General features: G+C 38.9%; 1 protein-coding gene across 1 annotated transcript in view; it reads right to left on the reverse strand.

Moving 5' to 3' along the window:
* Nucleotides 1–7,561: 7,561 nt before the first annotated feature.
* The window catches only part of LOC121374796 (galanin receptor 2b-like), a 36,710-nt gene continuing 18,386 nt past the window's right edge, over nucleotides 7,562–25,885 (reverse strand). The window contains exons 3-5 of the mRNA XM_041501907.1: nucleotides 18,355–18,450; nucleotides 13,426–14,108; nucleotides 7,562–8,038 (exon numbers count right to left, since the gene is read on the reverse strand). Of these exons, the coding sequence (XP_041357841.1) occupies nucleotides 7,562–8,038; nucleotides 13,426–14,108; nucleotides 18,355–18,450 (1,256 nt within the window). The remainder of the gene's footprint in view (nucleotides 8,039–13,425; nucleotides 14,109–18,354; nucleotides 18,451–25,885) is intronic.

A 25,885-nucleotide genomic window follows, 5' to 3' on the forward strand; every position in this document is an offset into this window, starting at 1 on the left:
CCAAGTCACGGCGGAAAAAAAAAAACATTCACGCAACCACTCTCACACTAGGTTCAGATTACACTTTTTCTTGGCCAGCTATAGGCGCGGACCAAATAGAGGACATTTATAACGGGACCGGGTTCTAATTGGTCAGAACCCGGGCCCAGAGAGCCAATCGCCCCAGCACCCAATAATTAATCATTCCAGTAAAGATAACAGTAAAGAGTAGACGTGCTAGCAGCGGCCAGCAGAGAAAGAAGAAAAGTGAAGCGAAGGTTTCCATACGGTTGAGATGTGGGAAGTAATAGAGGGTACCGGACAGGATAATGTCCCAAGGCTACCCACGGCAAGACCCGGCTCTCCGGATATCACCGAATGGCACCTCGGGAACACTCGTGAGCGGCATTCAGCAGTTAAGACAGAAGAAAGAATACACAGTGTGTGTTAGAAGTGAACCGGATCGATATTCGACACTCAGTATGGAAGGGTGCGTTGCGATTGGCTGAATCTCGATCCCTAGTCGGAGCCGTTTGAGATAAAAAAAAAAAGAGCCAGTGTTAAAGAAACAACAGGCGGAAATTAAGCAGCTGCGATTGGCTGGATTTCGATTCCCTCTCTGAAAAAAAAGAAAAGAAAGGAATGTGGATGTTACAACTCTCCAGCCAATCGCCAACATGTGAATGAAGACCCCAAGACAACAAGCGCCTGTAAGGAGATGAAGTCTTATATAAGATGTGTTAAGCCTGGATTCCATTAACATTAAATATACAACACGCCGCAGAGGGCCACAAACCGTCATGGATTATAACAGACCAATGTCAATTTTTTTTATGGCAACACACAATACAGAGTCTGCGAGGGCCGGTGGCGTTAAACTCGACACACAGTTTACCATTGTATTGGATATACAGACATGCATATTCATACATATACGTATGCATATCAATATCCATATATATAAAGTTAAATTTTGTTTTGTTTAACGACACCGCTAGACACGGCTGTTGTTAATTTGATAATTCCGACTCGTTCTCATCAGAGGAAATCAGCTACATTTTTCCATTAGTAGCAAGGGAACTTTCCCACAAACAGGAGAGCACACACCTCGGCCTTTGACCAGTTGTGGTGGTATGATACATACATGCATATAATGCGGGATCACGCGAGCGATTATTTTAGAAATAATTTATTTCAATCGCCGTATCCTAACCGCACGCGTACGGCGCGACATACATGTATAAATGTGTCGCGTCGCACGCGTGCAGTTAGGATGAAGCAACGGAAATCAATGATTTCTAAAACAATCGCTCGCATCGCTCGCATCGCTCGCATCGCTCACGACGTTAGGATATATCTTTACGACAGGTGCGTTCAGATTAAAAACTAATGAATTATACGACGATAATCGAATTGTAAGAGCGCTCAGACAGCTGGACAGTCGTAGGAGCAGAAAGTTGGCCAACTTTGTCGTATGAGTTAGCAATTTGATCATAGCATTAGGAATCTGGCTTTGATAACTGTAACAAGTTTGTTGTCCTTTTACATATTTACATGTTAGGTCATTTACCGTACATCTTTATCTCCATAGGTCATAACGGTGACTGGAAACTACTCGCAAGCTAGAACGATATACATTTCAATATGTTCAGATATTGTATTTCAAGAAAAACAAATGCATGTACATTCATATTTTATTAAACACGTTTCTGTGGGTTTTTTCAATGCCAATATTTTCCTAATATATACATTATGTAGTCTTCTGGGAGATTTTTTTTATTACATTCAAAAGGTATTGCATTCAAGCAAAAAAGTACTTGATATAATGACCTTTACGTGTAATTTTCTATGCTGTTTTAGGTTTACTTACAACAATACCTTTTTTTCTTCAAAGGCGCTACTTTTTGTTTTCATCTAAAGATATATCCTAATAATATTAAAGGCATATTGTCACAGGCCACTTACTTATTAAATGGTCTAACAAAGTATTACCTGAAAAAAATATATTTGATTTGTCCCTAAATGTACGTTTATTCAAACATCTACGTAACCACCATATTCCACTTATTAATGATATTTTGTAAAAGTAATTGAATTTTGGCAATGGTCCATAATTCAAAAACTAATATTGCTAAGATGGTTGATTTGAATGTTTCTCCTTCGTGGTTCAGTTAAGATGATGCGATAGCTAGATTTGGTTTCCAAAAATTCATGTAATTTTCATTTATTATCCATTTTTAGAGAAATAAAGTCCTTAAATCTGTGACAGTATGCCTTTAAATATACTTTTCGAAATAATCCATTGAGTTTTGTAGAAAGGAACATTATTAGATTTGTAGCTCCGATATTACCTCACACATGTACAAAAGTCATTGGTTAATATTATGAGCGAAACAGACGATTCATTGTAGGATCGATCGCCCTAAATAAACTAGTTTTTTCTCCGTCCCAACCAGTGCTACACTACGTGATACATCAACCGAGGAGGTATGTACTGTCTATAATAAACTGCATATGGAAAATAGAGGATGCGATACGTCCCAGTGGTGAAAGCGCTCACCAGAAGCGGTCTATAATCGATCCCCGTGCGTTTTGTCCATACGACTATTTCCCGTTCCAAACAGTATATCAAAGGCCTTGGTATATGCTATCATGTCTGTTGGATGATGCATATAAAATATCCTTTGCTACGAATGAAAATGTAGCGGGTTTCCTCTCTAAGACTGTGTCAGAATTACCAAACGTTTGACATTCAATAGTCGATGATTAGTAAATCATTGTGCTCAATTGGTGTCGTTAAACAAAATCAATAAGTAATGTTCGCCGTGTGGTTTTCAGTAGGAATAGCACAATATAAAAAATATTATGTAGAGGCAGAGTTAGCTCCCCTCCGCTCCGCCCCCCCCCCTCTCTTTCTCTCTCTGTCTCTCTCTCTCTGTGTCTCTCTCCCTCCCCCTCCCCCTCTCACAACAACAACAGAGGAAGTTTCAACAGTCATTTATTAAAATGGTCAACAATCAATAATAGGAATCAACAGATCAAACAGAATATAACAGTTTTGAAAAGCAATGTTCAACACTCACTAATAAAAATATAATTTGTGTTGTTATGTCATTTGAGTTGATTTTATTGCTGTCAGAATCAGTCTACCAATACCTAGCACTCGTATAATAAACTCATATAAAGCCAAACGTTGTGTAACGTAACTGCAGCTGTGCATTAAAAAAAAAAAAAAAAAAAAAAAAAAAAAAAAATGGAAATAAAGATACGTATCTAAAAAGATTAAAACCTACTTGTTTATTTGGAAGCAATATCCATATTTTAATATCCCCCCCCCCATCATGTACAATAGGTTTTGAAACAACGATTAGAATGTGTAGTTTTTAATTAACCGACAAGTTCTAGCCGACAAGTGTGGACATTCTTGGTCTCATATTACTTTAAAATATCAACGTATAGCACACAGAGTACTTGTATATTAAAATGATATTGATATTCGAGGGTATTTTCCAACACATTACTTTTTACGTTCTACCGTGAACAGGTCCGTATGACCTATTGGGCGTAAATATAATTATGTTTCTGAGAACCCGATCCTACATAAAAAAACAACCCACAAACCCAGACTCAATCTTTAAAGACATCACACGCATACAATTTGTATAGCGTTGCCATGGCATTAGTGCCTCAGACTCTATTAGATACATGAGTCTAGACTCCAAAAGTTTTATAAGCACCAGTACAGATCCTAATTACCTTTGCAGTTATTTTTCATTATGTAGATAAAACGATTGAAAACTGTAGAAACAATTTTTGAAAAACGCCTACCGTAATTTCCTGCGTATTGCCCGCTACAGTAGATAGTCCGCAGCGATCTATATTTACGTTTTAGGATAATAAAATGCTCAGATAGCCCGCTCCGGCAGATAATCCGCGGACTTATCTGCATGTAATTGTTGAAGTGATCACGTGGTCTGCCTGTTCGCTTGTACCGGTAAGCTGATATTGCTTTTGTCACTAAGACTGAGTTGTTTTTATAGTAATTTTCTCCTTGCTTCTGTCACTATGACCGAGTTGTTTTCATTATAATTTCCTCCTAGCTACTTTAACTACGACTGAGTAGTTCTCATAAAAGCTTCATTCTCTATGTTTAGAGCACAGTTTGTCAGTCATTATTGAATCATGCATTCGCCAAGTAGCAAACAACGTAAAAGGAAACGTTACACGGCAGAGTTTAAACTTAAAGTTGTGTTATATGCGGACGAACATGGTAATAGAGAAGCAGGCCGTGTGTTCGATGTTGATGAAAAGTCTGTTCGTCAGTGGAGAAAAATGAAAGAACAATTATAAGTAGAACCTAGGACAAAAAGAGCCAGACGGCATGGCATTGCACATTTTTCGACACTTGAAGTTGATTTAGTTAATTGGATTAAAGCTCAACGTGAAAACGGAAGGTCAGTGTCGACAGTGTTGATTAGGTTAAAAGCGCAAACCATGGCTAAAGAAATGAAACAGTACTTTTAAAGGTGGGCCAACCTGGTGTTACCGATTCATGAAAAGGAACGATTTATCAGTCAGAAGTCCTACGACTGTAGGCCAATCTCTCCCTGCCGAATGGGAGAAAAAAGTTAGCAATTTTCATGATTTTGTTGCACGGTCGAAAAAAATGAACAATTTGAAAGCAAATTTAATTGGTAATATGGATGAAGTGCCCATGTGTTTTGATTCAAGGTTAATGTGACGGAACATGCTCTTAATTGCTTTTCGCCTGTGGCGATATTAATTGTTTTAGAGGGCCATGTGCAGTCACAATATGCACTTAGACTAGGTGGGCACTTTGTTACGTAATACCTCCGCGCGACGGTGGTCGAGCTGTTCGCAATACACACCCAGACTAGGTGCGGAGGCCATGTGGCCAGTAGTTACGTAATACCTCCGCGAGTTCTGTACGACCAGGGGATTGTCAGCGAACTAGGCGACAGTAAGTCTGGCCATCTAAGAAAAATATGCCTTATTGGTCTCTGTGGAAATATCACTTGTAGGTATTCGGTACCGCGATGTGCCCCCAGGCGATATTCGTATTTTGTAATAAATAGATAGGATTTAGAGATATCCGGGAGAAACATATTGGACGGCGCCGGGGAACGTTAGTCCGTTTGGACTGGTAAATATATATTTCTGCTCTGTTGTATAACCTTGATGTGATTGATGTGACTTTAAATATTTTAATACTGTATTATACCAATATTATTTAGACGGTGTTTCCGGTAATCTGACGAAGTAAACTGTAGGCTTCACTGTTCTAAACTATATAAAGCTTAGCCAGTCATCCTAGAGGACCTAGGTAAACTGTAGGTTATTGTCTTTATTGTGATAGGTACCAGTATTAAGTCTGTATTACAAGGTTACTGAATGAGTAGTTAAGGGTTAATTAAAAATTAACCAGTTAGGAATAGAGTTGTAATTCCTTTATTAATTAAGTTCCCTTGGCAGCGTTTCTCAATTATCACACGTGTGTGTGTTGTATCACGGTGAAGTGATTAGAATATTGTGTAAACTAGACACCTAGTGATTAACTAATTAAGTTATTAGTTCTGGGTTGCTATTATTATTATTGTTGTTGTTAGATAATTAACTGCGGCAATTATATTTGTCAGCTTAAGGTTAATACAGATTCCAAAGTGTATTGTGTTTTGTTGTGTTTTCTATTAAACTAACGGGCTATATTACATATACTTTAAATAAGATCTTATCTCTGATCATACCTAGAGCCGAGCCACTCGGGTAACTACTGCCCGATACAGAGAGATCTAATAGATATACAGTTAGGAGAGATATTTGGATAATTGTGTTTTATTCAGTTACGGGTATTATAGGATCCCCGTGACAGTTAAAGTACGAGAGCAATGGGAAGCTTGGATGTCTGAAGGACTGCACACGTATACAAAAACGGGACGTACCTATACTACCTATTGTTTTTAAATTCAAGTCCTCAGAAACATGCACTGTTGTTAGGCCTTATTTATTTTCTCCAAGATGGGATCCCATACTAAATAATCCATATGGCTGCTGTCGGATGACTTAAAATGGAAATCACAATATGTTGAATACCACCCCGATTGGCTAATAAGGCAAAGCGTCCGAGGGACGTACAGATCATAATCAAATCACATTCTTACACACCTTTTGGTGAGAACACCATGTTTTATTTATGATTACAAGACTTACGACTGGATGCTTACGACTAGACTGGTGATGACCAGGGGCTCAATTCACTAAACTCTCGCAACTTTGCGATCTCGCAGTGCAATGCTAAAATAATTACAAAGAGGATGCTTAGTTGTTTAGCAGAGCCTAAGAGACTTTTGTGAATTAAGCCCCATATCACCAATGCCATACGTCCAATAAAAATACCAGCGCGATGGAAATCGATTAGACTGTGACGTATAGTTAACCTGCCAATCATGTCTCTGTGACGCGTAAGTCAGCTACAAGTGCAATAGCTGTAAGTAACTTTTAGTCGAAAAAGATGTTAAACTTTGTTCAAAACCTGTTTTTTGAGGATATGTAAGAAATAGAATAATACATTCGTGTCCGTTAGATATCATTTGTCTCACAACTCGTTGTTTAAAAACGTATCAAACGCGCTTTCGATCGTTAAATACATTTTCAAGCAACTCGTGAGATAAATTGTATCTAACGGCCACTCGTGTATTATTCTCTGTTTAAATCATACCTCATTGAGATCCATAACAAGTTTATATGTGGGGATCTCACAGAGATCTAGATAGCAACTAAACATTCTCATCGTGGAACATTTCAGGGGTCTAATTCATTGCTCTCTCGTCTCGCACTGAAGTGTAAAAACACACTTGCATGGACAATGCAACGCTGCTTAAAGGTCCTATGTTAAAGTTGAAAATACAATATTTAGTTACTTTCACATGTCATAAATAACTACAAATTAATCGACCCCAAGCATGATCATTCCATCATTAACTTAATAATGATAATTTTTTTTAAAGTCTTCTGCTGCAAAACAAGAGGGGTTTCCCGAATGATTTGCGGCTAAATATAGCATGACCACCATCTTTGTTTCTTTGTGTGTGTTGAATGTGCACGCATAAAACAGTGGTGTCACTAGTCAATGCGTGTTACACACTCTCAATATCCATAAATAAAGTGCATACAATGGTATACACTTTATATTTGAAAGCAAAAATCAATAACTGTTTCTGGCGGAAACCACCATTGTTTAATCTTTGACATAGCACCTTTAAGAGAACTTAAAATAGCTTTGTGAATCACGCCCAAGGAGCTATATATTCATGGGGCCCAATTCACTAAACTTTCGGCACTTTGCGATCTTGCAGTCCAATGTAAAAGAGACTTTTGAGGACGATGACTTAAAAGATAACCTAAAACAGTTTTGCTAATCAGGCCCCTGTTGCCTCTTTCACTAAACTCTCGCAACATTACGATCTCTTTGTAAAAAAATACTTCCAAGGACAATGACAATTTGCTTAACGCGCTTACGAGAGCTTTGCGAATTAGGCCCCAATTATGTAACTGGAAACATGGTTCAGTCTGGCTCGCTACTTTTAACACGGACTTCAGAAATCATTTCCGGTCTGATGGTGGATTCCTCTCTAATCACGGAGTAGTGGCTGAGCGAACCTGGACTGGATGGTCGGGACCTAGAACTCTCCTCCTGAATAGTGGTCGGAATACTTAACGTGGAAGCCATTATCTCTCTTTGATGACTGGGATCGTGCGGCTTGTTCGAGTCCAGACCGTTCCGGGCGACCACCTGGTTCTCCGTCGTGTGCAGGAGAATGGTGGGCAGGTCTGCGGGTTTGGAAAAGTCTCTGTAATGCTGGCGTTTGATGGAGGAGTTAGAGTCTGCGTTTGACTTGAGGCTGTTCAGGCGAGAGAAGGGCAGACTGTAGGTGCGCGTGCACGAGCTGGGGGTGGGGGACACGAGATGGACGAGGGTTTTCTTCACCGCCCTCGACTTCAGCGTGTTGTCGCTGTTACATACGTTGACCACCACGTCTACCTGAAACGAAAGGAAAAGAGATCATGAATTTAAGAAATATATAATCGGTAATTTCTAATAATTCAAAAACAAATGTAGTGGGTTTCCTCTTATGTGTGCGCATGCGTCAAGATGACAAGACGTGAAAGACTAAGTATCTGTGAAGATATAGTTATTTTAATATTTATTTCTGTATATGCAGAAACTGACAACGTTTACTTGGTGTATTTTGTATATGTGTATTTGCACCATTAGTGAGTTTTAGTAGTCGTCATGGATGATACAGTTGTGACAGACAACTTGGCGGACAGTCAGAACTTTGTAACAACTGTAATGGCGGATGTTCATCGCGAATTCACTCAGTCGCATGAAGATTTGTGGTGTAACAGTAAAAAGAGACTGAGATCGGACGATAATGAAATATCTGTAAAGAAAACTCGACATGAGAGTAAGAAGAATAGTGGTGTGCGGGTCGATCACCAAACTGGTCTCATTCTGTCAGCCACTGAGGATATCACCAAACTGGTCTCATTCTGTCAGCCACTGAGGATATCACCAAACTGGTCTCATTCTGTCAGCCACTGAGGATATCACCAAACTGGTCTCATTCTGTCAGCCATTGAGGATTTCAAGTTTTCATTTGAACAGAAACTGTTGGATCTAGAAAAACGTTCAACATCTAAGTTGGGGGTTTGTTTGTTTTGTTTAACGACAACACTAAAGTACATTGATTTATCTAAGTTGAAGGAGGAATTTGATAGATAAACAAATAATGCTAGATGAGATGTGTCGCATAAAATGAAGTCACTCGAAGGACGCGTCCAAGCGGTGAAGCGCGTGGCAAGGTCTCAGGCTGGTGGTAAACGTTTGTTTTGTTTAACCACTAGAGCACATTGAGTTATTAATCATTGGCTATTGAATGTCATTTGGACACGTAATCATCAGAGGAAACCCGCTACATTTCGCCAAATGCAGCAAGGAATCTTTTATATGTATTTACCCACAGACAGGAAAGTACATACCACGGCACTTGTCCAGTTCTGGTTCACTGGTTGGAACGAAAAAAAATAGTAATGACAATGACGCGTAGAAGAAAATTGTGCTCATGAACATTCTCGAAGCGCAAGCTGAAAAGGTTGAAAACAAAGTCACGGCCATTATTCGAGCAGACTTGAAAATAACAAACGTTTCCATTCAGAGTGCAGAAACCAAACAATCACGTGATGACAGAAAGCCAGGCATTATAATAGCTACTTGTAAGACTGTCAGTGCTTAAAAAAAAAGAAATTTAAAAAACACTCGGAATTATAAAGATGTGTGTATTGTGCCGTATAATACACCATCGGAGCAAAAATAACTGCCGAATTTAAGAAAGATTGTGGAAACAATAGGTGGTAACAGACTAACTGTGAAGGGCAATAGCGCATGGTCACGTGACGAACACAGGCACGGGGTGGGTGGGGTGGGGAGGGTCGCATGCGTAGAGATGATGACCAAGACCACAACGACAGACGAGGTAGACGACGTCGTTCACCCGATAGGTTTCAGATAATCGAGCCCGCACAGATAATCGACGCATTCAGTCTAGACGTTATCATCGAACCTAATGGATTTCGATGTTTTTTAGCCGGACCGCACGCACGCGTACATCTGCACAACGCATGCGGCTAGCCGAAATACTCGTATATGGTGTAATATGTCCAAAACGCAAGCCGAAGACGCAACAGACGGACCGCACGCACGCGCCGCATCCAGTCTATTTAAGACAGAAATTGGCATTGCGTCACAACCGGCCTCAGTGGTGTCGTGATTAAGCCATCGAACATAAGGCTGGTAAGTACTGGGTTCGCAACCCGGTACCGGCTCCCACCCAGAGCGAGTTGTAACGACTCCGTGGGTAGGTGTAAGACCACTACACCCTGTTCTCTCTTGCTAACCACTAGCAACTAACTCACTGTCCTGGACAGACAGCCCAGATAGCTGAGGTGTGTGTCCAGGACAACGTGCTTGAACCTTCATTGGATATAAGCACGAAAACAAGTTGAAATTGAAATAGTTGGGTCATGTTACATCTACTTAGCAAGGTACGCAAATGGATCGTGGACACTGCCATCTCATGTTAATCTGGCTGACAATCAGTCTGCATTATACAGGGGGTAAACAAATCAAGCATCCCATCAGACTGAGTCCACGATTCGCCGACTGATATCGGTCATTCATTAATGCACTCTTCTTCGCCAGTGGCCAGTATTGGTGACTTGATGTATTTAACCGGTCATTCGTTCTTTTACTTTTTCATTAATTAGAAAAACCTTAAACGAAACAGCGTGGGTGTTCTCATAATAAACACACTGTACAGCATTCTTGGAACATAAACATATCCTTGAAGTTTCCAATTAGCATATTGGACGTTAGAAATACATCTGGCACGATTTGATTTTCTGTGATATCTTACCCAGTACTGAGTACTGTGTGTGTGTGTGTGTGTGTGTGTGTGTGTGTGTGTGTGTGTGTCTCTCTCTCTCTCTCTCTCTCTCTCTGTGTGTGTGTGTGTCTCTCTCTCTCTCTCTCTCTCTCTCTCTGTGTGTGTGTGTGTGTGTTTTGTTTGAGAGTGACACAGGACAAGATAGAGAGAGAGAGAGAGAGAGAGAGAGAGAGAGAGAGAGAGAGAGAGAGAGAGAGAGAGAGAGAGAGAGAGAGAGACGCGGACGCTTTTGTAACAGATGCTACCCTACAGAAAAAAAAGGGATCTTTGATATCCACTTTGGGACAGTACATACCTCGCCCTTTCATTTACCGATCGTGTGGCTCTGATTACGATGGGAAAACCCCAAATACCAACGGTACTGTTAGCTCAGTGGTCGTGGTATAGGTTGTCTTGTCTATGGGAAAGTGCATATAAACATTCTTTAATTCTTTTCCTACATGAGTAGCTTATTTGACGGTAGCGGGTTTCTTTTCTCAATCTCACTTTTCGCTGTTAAAATAGTCATACGATGGAAACCAAAATAGCCGTATTTCAAACTGTGTGACGTCGTTAAACAAGCATTCCTTTCTTTGTCTCTAGAGGAATGCACAGCTGACTTCAATTAACAAGGTGTTTTCTAATATAATCGAAATAATCACAGCTGTCAAGTGGAGTGTAAGGCTGGTGATAATTGCGCACAGAGTTATTAATATTAAATCCGATTTCAATGCCGTATGTGTCTTTAAATTTCACATTCTCGACCCCTGTTATCCAAATGAACGTGGTATATAGTGCAGTCAGTGTTCATTAGTAGAAGCGGGTCTAAGGTTGAGGGGTGAGGTTTGCATTCAAAACCGGACGCCCACGGGATCAAGTAAAACAAATTCGTTTTAAATGTTTTGGTCCAGAGAGGTTCTGTACTAATATCTAAAATGGCTCCGTGAAAATACGTCTGGTTTTGAGGATATTCCGGTTTGCAGAGGTTTCCGGTTTGGGACGTTTCACTGTATATATATATTGATTATTCATCCATTATTAAAATATACGTCGAACGCCCATAGAAGAATACTTTTTTTCCCCTGAATAAAATGTCAAAATCAAAATAACCTGCTGTTCCTCTTAAAGGACAGATTAGGAAGCAAAACTTTCTGTTAAGTACTAAATATGTCGTCTATATATTCAACATCACATTTTATTTCAACTTATTTTCGTGCTTATATCCAAATAAGGTTCAAGCACGCTGCCCTGGGAACACACATCAGCTATCTGGGCGCTGTCCAGGACAGTGGTTAGTAAAAGAGAAGAGGGTGTAGTGGCCTTAAACCTACCCATTGAGCCCTTAAGAACTCACACTGTTGAAGCCGGTACCGGGTTGCGAACCCTGTATCTACCAGCCTGTAGTCCGATGGCTTACCCACAGTGCCACCGAGGCCGGTTCATCACAAATTATATATTCAGAAGAAAGGTGTGTTCAGAATGGGCAAATTATTACCTCTCACCATTTTGCTGTTTGAAAGATCCAACACTGCTGTGGTTGCAGTATAGATTTCACACAGAATTATACCAATAATACCGTGTTACTTAAAATAACATTAACTGATTGTAATATAATATTTGTAACTTTTGTTCACATGATCTGGGCCTCATTCCAAGAAGCTGTCTTTGCGCTAAGATCACCTCAAGTGCACAAGGTTACGGGCACTTGGCGAAATAGTGGCTGATTCCATGAATCACTGGAAATTAGGGGGGTACTATTTTGTATTTGACCGTCTACGGATGTTAACGCTGGTTTCACTGTCGCAAATTGTGTTCTACAGGCGACACGCAGTTCGACTTAGAAATAACAAATCCAGCATTCTGTGTTATATTTTCGCAGATTCGCGTTTTCTTAGCTGACAAGAAATTGATTTTCCAAAAGAGTTTTGCCTAAAACCGCCTTCTTTGCCAAAATAAACCATTTCCAGCATTCTGACACCAGATTAGAATTTTCCACACTGATTCCTTCATTTTGAGCTGCTAAAAAGCTATTTGCTATAATCATTAAACGTTTTGATTTTGTGCCTCAACAATTCACAAAAACAGGAAAATCTAAATCGGCCCTAATTATATGACTAAAAATCTAAATCTGGCACCTTTGAACAATAAATAGTCATCCGTAAACGTCTGGTGAATAGGTCGGAGACACCACTATCCGACGAGAACTGGTTGGGATGGGAAAACAAACAATAATAATAGGTCCTCTGAGTATGTACGACCCTCCGACCGAAGCATTATACGCGAGCACTCTACCGACTGGACCAACTCCAGCCTCTCCTTTTCCTCTTGGTACTGAGAACTACCTAACCGTGATGATGTCATCATTTACTTTTTACTAGCATTACTTTTAAAGTACATGTATAGCCTAAATCATAATTAAAGAAGAATTAATAATTTGGATTTGTACGACCTATCGATTAGAATGTTCATTAAATTATCATGAACAAGTCGAGTTTACTAGCTAGTATTAACTATTTTCATCGAAAACCAAATTGTGTTTATTCCCATCAGTGTATTGTGTTACAATGTTTGCAATTATCACAAAATTATATTTTCTTTTGTGTTAAAGAAAAAGATAATAAATTATTCACCACTGTACCTATTATCGTTTTCGATGTTAATGAAACTAGTCATCAATCCAAATTACTGGTTGCGTTTTGCACATGAACATTATTCCCTTTAGCACCATACGTATGTCACGCTACTGGTAGTCATCAATAACATAAAGCTGTAACTAGTCAGTGTTTGGTACTGACGTCACGCTACATGGCAACAACAATATAACCCATTTAATACAAGTGACTGACCTTACTAATGGTAATCGTAGGTGTGATCGAAGCTATAATGGTTCTTTATATACATTTATATTATTATAGACAATATACATATAAAAACAAATACATACTGGGCTTCCATGTCTCGAACTCTCCCTTTTGCAGCTCACTAGCTTCAACAGATATCTCCGGAAACATTTACTGGTATAGAAATATAAAATGGGATTTAATGCACTGTTGACGTGTCCCAGCAATATCGTGAAAGGCAGGATGACAAGGAAATCCTTTATTTTACTCTCCTCCTGAAAATCCAGGTACAGACTGACAATGTAATAGGGCAGCCAGCACACTGCAAACACCAACGCCAGAGCCATCAACATCTTGGCCACGTGTTTGCGTCCTCTCATTATCTTCTGCGACATCCCTCTGCTTATCTGAGACTCCCCACGTTTTAGGTCCTCGTCCTCCGTCCACAGCTGCTTGCCTATCAAGCCGTAGCTGACGCCGATGACGACTCCGGGGATGATGTACACTATGACGAAGAGGCACGAGTCGTAGATCTGCCTGTGGTAGTCCTCGGGCCACGACTCGTGGCAGAACTGGAACGACTCCCCCGGGAGCTGCTCCTCCTCCGTCTTCCTGAAGGCGAGAAGCGGCGCCATGACTCCCACGGAGATGATCCATATGAGGACGATGGTCTTGCCGGCCATCTTGCAGTTGCTGACTCGCTTGAAGACCATCGGGTGTCTGATGGCGAGAAGGCGGTCCATACTCAGCACCGTGATGGTCAGGATACTCGCACACACGCTCACACCTACAAGAGATAGAGAGAGTCATGTAAAATGTGTATAATGTTTAACAACTAGCACACACGCTCACACCTACAAGAGAGAGCTAGAGAGAGTCATCTAAAATAAGTATACTGTTTAACAACTCGCACACACGCACACACCTACAAGAGATAGAGAGTCGTGCAAAATGAGTATAATGTTTAACAACTGGCACACACGCTCACATCTACAAGAGATAGAGAGTTGTGTGAAATGAGTATAATGTTTAACAACTGGCACACACGCTCACATCTACAAGAGAATCGAGAGTCATGTAAAATGAGTATAATGTTTAACAACTGGCACACACGCTCACATCTACAAGAGAAAGAGAGTCATGTAAAATGAGTATACTGTTTAACAAATGGCACACACGCTCACATCTACAAGAGACATGTAAAATGAGTATAATGTTTAACAACTGGCACACACGCTCACACCTACAAGAGATAGAGAGTCATGGGAAATGAATATAATGTTTAACAACTGGCACACACGCTCACACCTACAAGAGATAGAGAGTCATGTGAAATGAGTATAACGTTTAACAACTGGCACACACGCTCACACCTACAAGAGATAGAGAGTCATGTGAAATGAGTATAACGTTTAACAACTGGCACACACGCTCACACCTACAAGAGATAGAGAGTCGTGTGAAATGAGTATAACGTTTAACAACTGGCACACATGCTCACACCTACAAGAGATAGAGAGTCGTGTGAAATGAGTATAATGTTTAACAACTGGCACACATGCTCACATCTACAAGACATAATTTTATAAAGTCAGAGATTGCTTTGTTTTACGACACCACTAGAGCACATTGATTTATTAATCATTGGCTATTGGATGTCAAACATTTGGTAATTCTGACATAGTCTTAGAGAGGAAACCCACTACATGTTTCATTAGTAGTAAGGAATGTTTTATATTTACCATTCCACAGACAGAATAGCATATGCCACGGCTTTTGATATATCAGTCGTGGTTCACTGGATGGAACGACAAATAGCCTAATGGGCCCAACAACAGGGATCGATCCTAAACCGACCGCGCATCAGGCGAATGCTTTACGTTTAGGCCACATCCCCTACCCCCTCCCCCTTCCACTGACATCTACTACATATAAATACATTATATTATTTAACATACTGGCACAGACACTGAAATCAACACGTCTTGAAAGAGAGACGTTATTTTATGAATGATGAATGGATATGTGCAGAAAACAAATATATTATATTACATAACTGTCCCACCATTCAACTTGAGAAAGTAAGACTTTTATGTGTCTATCATCCACAATATACAAGACATAAATATATCTTTGAGAACAGGACCCGTGCTTATTAAACTATTAGGAGTCCAGACACAATCTCTAATGACGTCACACGTATACAATTTGTATGGCGTTGTCATGACTTCAGTGTCTCAGACTCTAATATTAGAGTCTTGAGTCTAGACTTTAAAAGTTTTATAAGCACCAGGCCTGGCCAACGTCATACTGACATTATTGCATGAAGTAAATTACATTTATCTAATATTGCGGTATTTAAAAATATATATTTGTTTTACATTACTGGAAGCTCTCTCATTAACTGGGGACCTGTGATACGTTACACATATCAGTCGAACTGTCCTTTCGTGGGCGACACGTCCGTAACATATATTTATATCGATCTTGCTGCATTACACGAATTTTCTGCTCCAACATGGACGGTCGGCGGCCTAATCCGGTTATTACGAAGTGAGCTTCGAACGACCGCTGCCGTTAGCATGTCTGATTGTTGTTGATCGACGGGAACCAGACCCGCATCCGCCTTCCAGTGAAATGTATATCATTACTGTCCGCATTATGAGTGTCTGCAATGGGTCATCTCGCCAACAAACTGAGGTAACATTTGACACTGTCAGGTGGTGGTGTTATTAAAGTTTAAAAATGGCATAAAACTACCAATGCTGACGTCACTTCCTCGTCTCCAGGTGGAGATGACATTTGTATCAATGTATAATGTATGTTTTTAACAATAAACCTTTGTCGATAGTTAAAGTCATGACTCATCGGGAACGTGGATGGATTTTCAGAATTTTTATATCGCAATATAATTTGTCTCGATATGGCTTTCACAATACCAGTCATAAAATATTACATTTTGTAAAAACGCCGTGAATCGATTTATGCAAAAAATGTGAAAAAATAAAGAAAATACTTAATACAAGTTGAAGTTTATTATTTATAACGCGCAATATGTCTTGAAATGGGTGTGCTCTCTCACGATAACTGTCATAATCTATTTTTTAAAGCACCGTCGATCGATTTTAAGGAAGGCATGTGACAAAATAAAGAAAATACATAATACAAGTTGAAATTTATTATTTAGAACATGCAATATAATTATGGACCACTTCGATGTACTAAAACTGATTAAATGACATCGAGGCTGCGTTCAGCCACACCGAGCAGAAAAACGTCCGCTAGACTGGTTTATGCGCTTCCCGTTAAACCAAATAGCTACGTCGCTGGCTGGACTTAGGGCAGGTCTTTCTGTTTATCACATCTTTGAAGACAGTTAAGAGCACCAGTCGAATGTAAGAAATCGGGATTTACAACTAACAACTAACATGAATACGGAATGGCCGAGTGCTAAAGCTCGTGACAATAGAACATTATTTCAATCGGAACATAAACATGATACGAAACGGTAGCGAGTTTAATATCATTTTTATTACCCGTAATCGATTTTAATTTGCATGACTGAACTCGTTTGATTAACGTTCCGGTAAGATCGTAGGGCGCCAGTTGTATGACGTCGATGTGTTACGTCCCACTTGACGTTCTGGTTGGGCTCTAGCTAGTGCACCACGACTGGTATATCAAAGGCCGTGGCATGTGCTATTCTGTCTATGGGATGGTACATATAAAACATCCCTTGCTGCTAATCGAAAAGAGTAGCCCGTGAAGTGGCGACAGCGGGTTTCCTCCCTCAACATCTGTGTGGTCCTTAACCATATGTCCGACGCCATATAACCGTTTATAAAATGTGTTGAGTGCGTCGTTAAATAAAACGTTTCCTGCTTCTTCTTCTTCTTTGATATGCACTACGATATTTTTAACCATATGGGTAATAATACATATTATTTACCGTGTGGCTTGTGATAGATCGTTGTACCGATAATACCGCCCATCCCTACTTTAAGGGTGTATACCACCAAATCAAATCCCATAGACGACAATAGTAACATATATTATGTGGCTAAACATTCTACCTGCGAAGTATTAATTGACATAAACACCATGGATATAAATGCTACCACCCCTCACCTTTAAAGTAAATCAGAAAAAAAGGTGTTAAGCTGCTAATTTCGGAGATAACGGGTAGCGTCTATGACTACTCTAGTTCCGCATACAATTTAAGTTTCAAGCACAAGGCTAATTGACAAAGTGGAACTGATTGAAATAAAAATGCATAGATTTAGTTTTTCCCAGATGAAACTAATTTGCTTTACAACAAACACACTCACATTTATCACCTATGACAGGACATGTGGTATTAACTGCTCTATCAAAAGTTCGGTGCACCTCGAACTTTGATCCAGCCGGAAGTTATTTGGTTTAGTACGACCTTAAGGATGACAGATGAATTGTCCGTGTTGCACTACAGGCTCCAACCCATATACACTGGGTCCACAGCACAGTACTAGTAGTGAGATATAACATGATCACACCAACGTCTCTCTCACTTACTTTTCATTTCAAACATATTTTTGTGCTTGTATCCAATTAAGGTTCAAGCACGCTATCATGGGCAAACACATCAGCTATCTAGGCTGTCTGTCCAATTAATTATTAATGATTAGTGAGAGAAGAGGGTGTAGTGGCTTTACACCTACCTACTGAGTCGTTAAAACTCGACCTGGGTGGGAGGCGTTACCGGGCTGAGAACCTAGTACCTACCAGCCGATTGCTTAACCACGATACCAACGAGGACGGTCTACACTTACTATTAACCTCTGTTTAGTCCTACGTTCTGCCAGCCGGTTAAGGTTAAACGCCTGCAAACTATGTTGACTGGTTCACGGTGTGGTCATTCTGTTTAATGTGTTGAGCAAAAACCGGCCTAGCAAATGTTAGCAACAAACGGCTTGTAAGCACACGACCAGATGTCGAAATAACCTTATGTCCGAAACAAAATATTTTAGTTTAAAATCAACTACTGGACTGCTTACCTTGTAAAAATGCTGTAATTTTACACATAAACTCTCCATAGATCCACACTTTGTACACGGCCTGGCCTACCGCCATTGGAATGCATATAAGGCACACTGCAAATTTAAAAAATGTACAAACTATTAGATATGTATTACAATTTTAAAACACAAAAACAGAAACCTAAATATAATGCTAATTCAGTTCTGTGTGTCATATAGGAACAGTGTTACTGTGAGGCAAAAACTTAACTCGATCAAACATTAGGTTCTCTTTTGTTTCATTTCAAATCGAGAAAAAGTCCTTAATGCGTAAACAATTTCCATCTGCCTCGAAACATTAAGGTCGGTGTTCCATGTTCGTGGTAATGACTGATTGTAGCGCAATCCACCAAACACATGAAAACAATGGTATCAATAACATACATCGATGTTTGTACGCGTCTCTATACTACGTTAACGCCAGCGCCTGCGCCAAAACCGCGCCCTAACATAGGATGCAGTGACATTAGCATCCTGACGTGGTCATTAAAACAGAACGTATTTAATAATGTATTCTATAGAAGTAGATATTCGCGGTTGTCAAGATCTTAACGCCGGATCGTACTAGCACCCTTCTCTACCAAGCGCAAAGTGTCAAAGTGTCAAGTGAGAAGCGTGTGGATGATTGTAGATGCAGGTGATACAAAGAGAAGACTGAATGAATTAGCAGCATTCCTCAAGAAACAGCATTATTCTAAACGCTAAATCATCAAAGGCATGCTTGTTTTAACGGTAACAATACCCGTAGAACACTATGATTAACGGAAAGCGGCTTCAAACTCGTCTGTGGAAACCGATACCAGAATAATTAAGAAGAAGAAAAACATTTGCAGCTCTGCGAATATTACATGTAAATTGAAAAGTTTGTTTTGTTTAACGACGCCACTGGAGCACATTGAGTAATTAATCATCGGCTTTTGAATGTCGTAGTCATCAGAGGAAACCCGCTACATTTTTTTCTAATGCAGCAAGGGATCTTTCATATGCACTTTCCCACAGATAGGAAAGCACATACCACGGCCTTTGTCCAGTTGTGGTGCACTGGTTTGAACGAGAAACCCCCTAAATAAGCTGAATGTGGTTCAATCCTTGGACGCAAGCACCTAACGCGAGCACTCAACCGACTGAGCTAAACCCTGCCCCACATGTAAATCAACTAACATCATATGGGTTTATACCACCAAATCAAATCCCATTGACGACAATGTAACACGAATATGCTCAACTATAGTCGTGATGACAACATATATATTCAGTGGATTTCATTTGTATTAAATAGTTCCTATTTAGCTCATTTACTGAAAGGACTCATTGGTTTTGAAAACCTCAACAAGCATATTAAAGGAACTACCCGCAAACAAAAAGCAAAAAAAAAAAAAAAGCTAAGGAATATAAAATAACAATGATTGCATCTAGATGAATTAATGGCATGTACATCACTGTTTGGCAAGATCATGGATTTTAAATACGGCTGTCTTCAAGCCACTGTATGATAAAGCTTCAATTCCCCCAGCGAAACTTTTTAAAATGTATGGATTATCGAAACGTCAATTCCAGATTGTATTTCACGTGTAACCTGTAGTAGTTCGAAGTTTAATCATGTGTTAGGTTTAGGCTTATTACCCAGCTTTGACATATGCAGTATTGGTTTATCGTATTTTTAAAGAAACATCATTATGAGAAAATGTATTCAAAAAAATATTTTGCAATACAAGTGAACATAACATTTATATTTGTTATATTCTTATAATCTGTAATCCAGGATATTGTTTAGAAATGACAATTTGAACAATATAGCTTTAACACCGGACGAAATAATCAGCTCACTAATATAGAGATGATTAAATCTGACAGAAAGATTCTGCATCAGATATATACCTAATTACATTTCAATAAAATAACTGATCGATTAGGATTATTATTTTACATTAATCTGGAATCTTAAGCTGTATTTAGCTTCATATTCACGTACAAAGAACAGAACGGGAAAGAGTCAAACAAAACCCAAATATATCTTTTGTCACATGTCATGGTTTTCTTCAAATCATATTTTGCTCTGTTTACAATTTCGGATTTCTTTAAAATACAACACGGCGCTGCAATACCCAAATTTAGAATCTTATACATCCTGTATGAACTTTGCTAATGGAGACTCTAGCCATTAGCCTACTTGTGAAATGCATAAACAGATCACTCACGTCATTTTCATAAGAGTTACTGGCTAAAACCTCTCATTCCTCAATACTGACTTTTATGAAAACTCAATAATTCTCAGCAGTGCACTATTGTAAATGTCTAGGTCATATAGGCAATCAATGTAACATATGTGGCTAAAATTGCTACACGCAGGTTTTCAATCAAAATATCCACGATCCATATAAAGTTGCTTTAAAGCAAATTTAAAAAATAGGGGTTAAGCTGTTCGTTTGAGATATAATGATACGCGGATTTGACTACCTTAGTCCCACACAAGAATTGACATCCTATTGTTAGTAGGACACCACACATGACTGAAGAAAAAAGTAGCTAGTACATTAATACTAGTTTAAATTACACCAATATAATGGCCATATACAAACAACATCTTGTGACAACAATACTTGTCACGTATCTCTCTACTAGTAGGCGTAGTGTTATTTAATGCGACATTCAAAGTTAGGTGCACTAAGAACGTTGACCTGGTTACATAGTATTTGGTATACTCTAACATATTGGGCAGATTTGCAACAGTCTTTGCGAACAATCCAGCAAACTACCTCACATTAAACATTTTTATTTATGCGTGAAGAGTGAATGAGCTAAGTGTTGTACTTTACCACACCCGCTGTACGCCACGTTGTGGTGGAATATAATTATCTGGGACCAACAAGAACATAATTATAATATATTTGATGACAGAAGTATGGTGGAATATTTTAAATTTCACCCAGAAGTATTATTATTTTTTAAACAAGTATATTTTAATTATATATATATATATATATATATACTTACCTTGATTTTCTAATTGAATTGTACTATTCCCCACAGCTCTATAATACATATATTTTTAAATCTAAAATACTAAATCTGTATTTAAATGTAAATAATCATATGTATGTTCTTACCTTTGTTTGACAGCCAACAGCCGGTGTATTTTTGTGCTGGGATATCGTTAAATATTCATTCATACATTCATTCATTATTTCTTTCTTTCTTATATTGTATTCATTCATTCATTTATTTATTTATTTATTCGTTCTGTTTGGTGAAATGTTTTTGGTTCAACCCCTTTGTAACCAGGCAATCACTAAAACAGTTTTCAGCTCGGCCAATTACAGTTTCATTTCACAATCAGTCACTGGCATCTGCAGGCGCTCATAGCATGTGTGTTTTGAAAACATTCGCAGAGTATCCTGTCGAACCGTGCCACGCTCCCTCGCATATACCTGTACTATGTTTCAAATTCCCTCTCTGCATCACACATTTCGCTACTCCATTTCGCCAACATGTGAAATGTTATGATTAGTGATAATCTAATATTCTCGTGTGCCAGGAACATACTACAAAGGTCGAGTACAGGTTTCGAGTATCGATACAGCGTTTACTGACAGGATGCAAATCAAGGTGATGATTATGTTTACTGAAGCATGTGATTGGATTTGAAACATTTCATACATATTGGAAGAATACAAGTTTGTTTATTCGACAATAAGTCTCAGATTATCTTTTTCTCTCGGTGAAAAAAGAAAGAAAAAGAACCAAAAAGATATACACAGCCTTCTCGGAAATACTAAATCAGCTGGTTTTCACCAGCATATATAATTACGTGCTTGAAACATCTACAACAAATAAGAAAGGGAAACCACCCAACTGCCTGTCTTAAATTAGGATGATAACTCCTGGCCCCAATGTTGTTTTCATAAGAACGTATTGACCAAATTTAGACTTATATTGCATGTACACTCGTGTAACTACAGTGTCATGTACTTTCAGTGTTTAAACACCTGCGTTTCAGAAAAAAAGGCTTCGTAAATTCGTCACATTGTTGTTCAGGGCCCCGTTCCACGCAGTAATCTTAGCACAAAGATCACCTTAGGTGCATAAGTTAGTTAAGCACTAAAGGATGAATGAATGAATGAATGAATGGACATTTAACGACACCCCAGCAGGAACAATGCATCGGCTATTGGATGTCAAACTATGGTAAAGGCAAAACTTAGTGATGGTCAACATCAATTTAAAATTTCAACAGTTAAGTAAAAGAATGAATGAATGAATGAATGAATGAATGTGCCTCTACAATTACAAGTTGATTTCATAGGCAAAGGATTGATCATCACATTACACGATCGCCCCCTTCCCCCTCCGCACTGAAGTTTACGAAAAAAGCCATTTTAATTTAGAAGATACTTTTTTTGTTTAGCTGAAGAAGATCCTGTAATGATTCCTGTCACTACCCCTCGTGATCTGCGGCTTTAATACGGCCATATACCAACGTGTAATTCAATAACACGACAACACCGGCACCGTTACGCAAGTAGATGCATTACAGCTTGCGTAGTCCGCGTCATCCTGGTTGCAGATGTGGAGAATTACGTTAAGAGAATGTAACATGTGCAGCCCGTGTAGAGACTGGGAGAACTAATATCTTTATACACCAAACACATTCTCTTTCTGTCAGCTGTATACAGTTTCACGCACGTCGATCTCTCCACCCCCTCTCCCATGGAACGTATATATATATGTATATTCGCAGGTAGAATGATTCTTACTCTTTGTGATTGACAGTCAACGCTGCTTTGAAAACAAAGATTTCGTCGCGAGCATTCGCTGGCGATTTGACTGGTTTCGGCACCATTACAGTTATTTTACATTCATTTAACACTACACGCCAAAATTAGTATAATTGACTTTCAGAGGCAAATCATTTTCAAAGATGACCACATATAACTATGACCACAACCACCACCACAAACTACAAAAACAACAACAACAATAACAATAACACCAGTAGCAGCAGTAACAACAACAAAATCGAAATAGTCGCGATATGATAGTATTTTAACATATCCAATTTTCAGATGCACAATTTGACTTGGACAACTATTAGCATGAGCGAAACAGTCCCAGGAAAACGTTACTGTACGGATAAAACCACGAGGAACAAGAGTAATAATCAAAACAGTCCCAGGGAAACGTTACTGTACGGATAAAACCACGAGGAACAAGAGTAATAATCAAATCGTTACTGTACGGATAAAACCACGAGGAACAAAAGTAATAATCAAAACAGTCCCAGGGAAACGTTACTGTACGGATAAAACCACGAGGAACAAGAGCAATAATCAAAACAGTCCCAGGGAAACGTTACTGTACGGATAAAACCACGAGGAACAAGAGTAATAATCAAAACGTTACTGTACGGATAAAACCACGAGGAAACAAGAGTAATAATCAAATCGTTACTGTACGGATAAAACCACGAGGAACAAGAGTAATAATCAAATCAGTCCCAGGGAAACGTTACTGTACGGATAAAACCACGAGGAACAAGAGTAATAATCAAATCGTTACTGTACGGATAAAACCACGAGGAACAAGAGTAATAATCAAAACAGTCCCAAGGAAACGTTACTGTACGGATAAAACCACGAGGAACAAGAGTAATAATCAAATCAGTCCCAGGGAAACGTTACTGTACGGATAAAACCACGAGGAACAAGAGTAATAATCAAAACGTTACTGTACGGATAAAACCACGAGGAACAAGAGTAATAATCAAATCGTCACTGTACGGATAAAACCACGAGGAACAAGAGTAATAATCAAATCGTTACTGTACGGATAAAACCACGAGGAACAAGAGTAATAATCAAAACGTTACTGTATGGATAAAACCACGAGCCACAAGAGTAATAATCAAATCGTCACTGTACGGATAAAACCACGAGGAACAAGAGTAATAATCAAATCGTTACTGTACGGATAAAACCACGAGGAACAAAAGTAATAATCAAAACAGTCCCAGGGAAACGTTACTGTACGGATAAAACCACGAGGAACGAGAGTAATAATCAAAACGTTACTGTAGATAAAACCACGAGGAACAAGAGTAATAATCAAAACAGTCCCAAGGAAACGTTACTGTACGGATAAAACCACGAGGAACGAGAGTAATAATCAAAACGTTACTGTATGGATAAAACCACGAGGAACAAGAGTAATAATCAAAACAGTCCCAGGGAAACGTTACTGTACGGATAAAACCACGAGGAACGAGAGTAATAATCAAAACGTTACTGTAGATAAAACCACGAGGAACAAGAGTAATAATCAAAACAGTCCCAGGGAAACGTTACTGTACGGATAAAACCACGAGGAACAAGATTAATAATCAAAACGTTACTGTACGGATAAAACCACGAAGAACAAGAGTAATAATCAAAACAGTCCCAGGGAAACGTTACTGTACGGATAAAACCACGAGGAGCAAGAGTAATAATCAAAACGTTACTGTACGGATAAAACCACGAGGAACAAGAGTAATAATCAAAACAGTCCCAGGGAAACGTTACTGTACGGATAAAACCACGAGGAACAAGAGTAATAATCAAAACGTTACTGTACGGATAAAACCACGAGAAACAAGAGTAATAATCAAAACAGTCCCAGGGAAACGTTACTGTACGGATAAATCCACGAGGAAAAAGAGTAATAATCAAAACAGTCCCAGGGAAACGTTACTGTACGGATAAAACCACGAGGAACAAGAGTAATAATCAAGTCGCAAATAATAGGTCTCCTATTACTTTAAGATTTTGGATTTGAAATCGTAAATATGTATGAAATAATGTACCTCAATGTGTATGAATACTAATACGGTCTGCCATGCAACAGCCATAAGGACATGTTAATAGCGAGGGGGTGTATTTAGCTCAGTCGATACAGCGCTCGTCATGTAATGCGCGTAAAATTATAAAAGATAAAAGATAAAAACTTTATTGCATATAACCATTCCACATACGGAACTGGATGCAAAACATATGCATAAACAAGAAACAAACAAATGACTAAATAAGGACTAATTATGGGCAATACATGTATAATCGAGAACAAATTTGCATACCGCACCAGCACAGGCTGGATTTTGGTTTTGCATAATATATATAAATGTTTCTTGCATACTCATACTTTTAAATAGGTAATTATGGAAAGTTAGATATGCATATACTTTGACACGTTGACTATTATATTTCTTACATATTATGATATGATGGTATTCATCTTCAATTACATTGCAGTGATCACATAAACGTTCTTCCACTGGAGTGAAGTGTTGTGTATGGCGCCCAGTCTCTATTTTTAATTTGTGGTCACTGAGACGTAATTTAGTAAAAGCTTTACGGTGTTCTGGATGTATACAGTGTAATAAATATGGCTCTAGTTGAATATTGTGTTTATATAATTTGTACGTTCGCATCTTATTACTGGATCCATCTCTTTTGGCTGGAGCTATAAGGTTTTCTTT

Source organism: Gigantopelta aegis, chromosome 6 (genome assembly GCF_016097555.1).
Source record: "Gigantopelta aegis isolate Gae_Host chromosome 6, Gae_host_genome, whole genome shotgun sequence".
Lineage (NCBI taxonomy): Eukaryota > Metazoa > Mollusca > Gastropoda > Neomphalida > Peltospiridae > Gigantopelta > Gigantopelta aegis.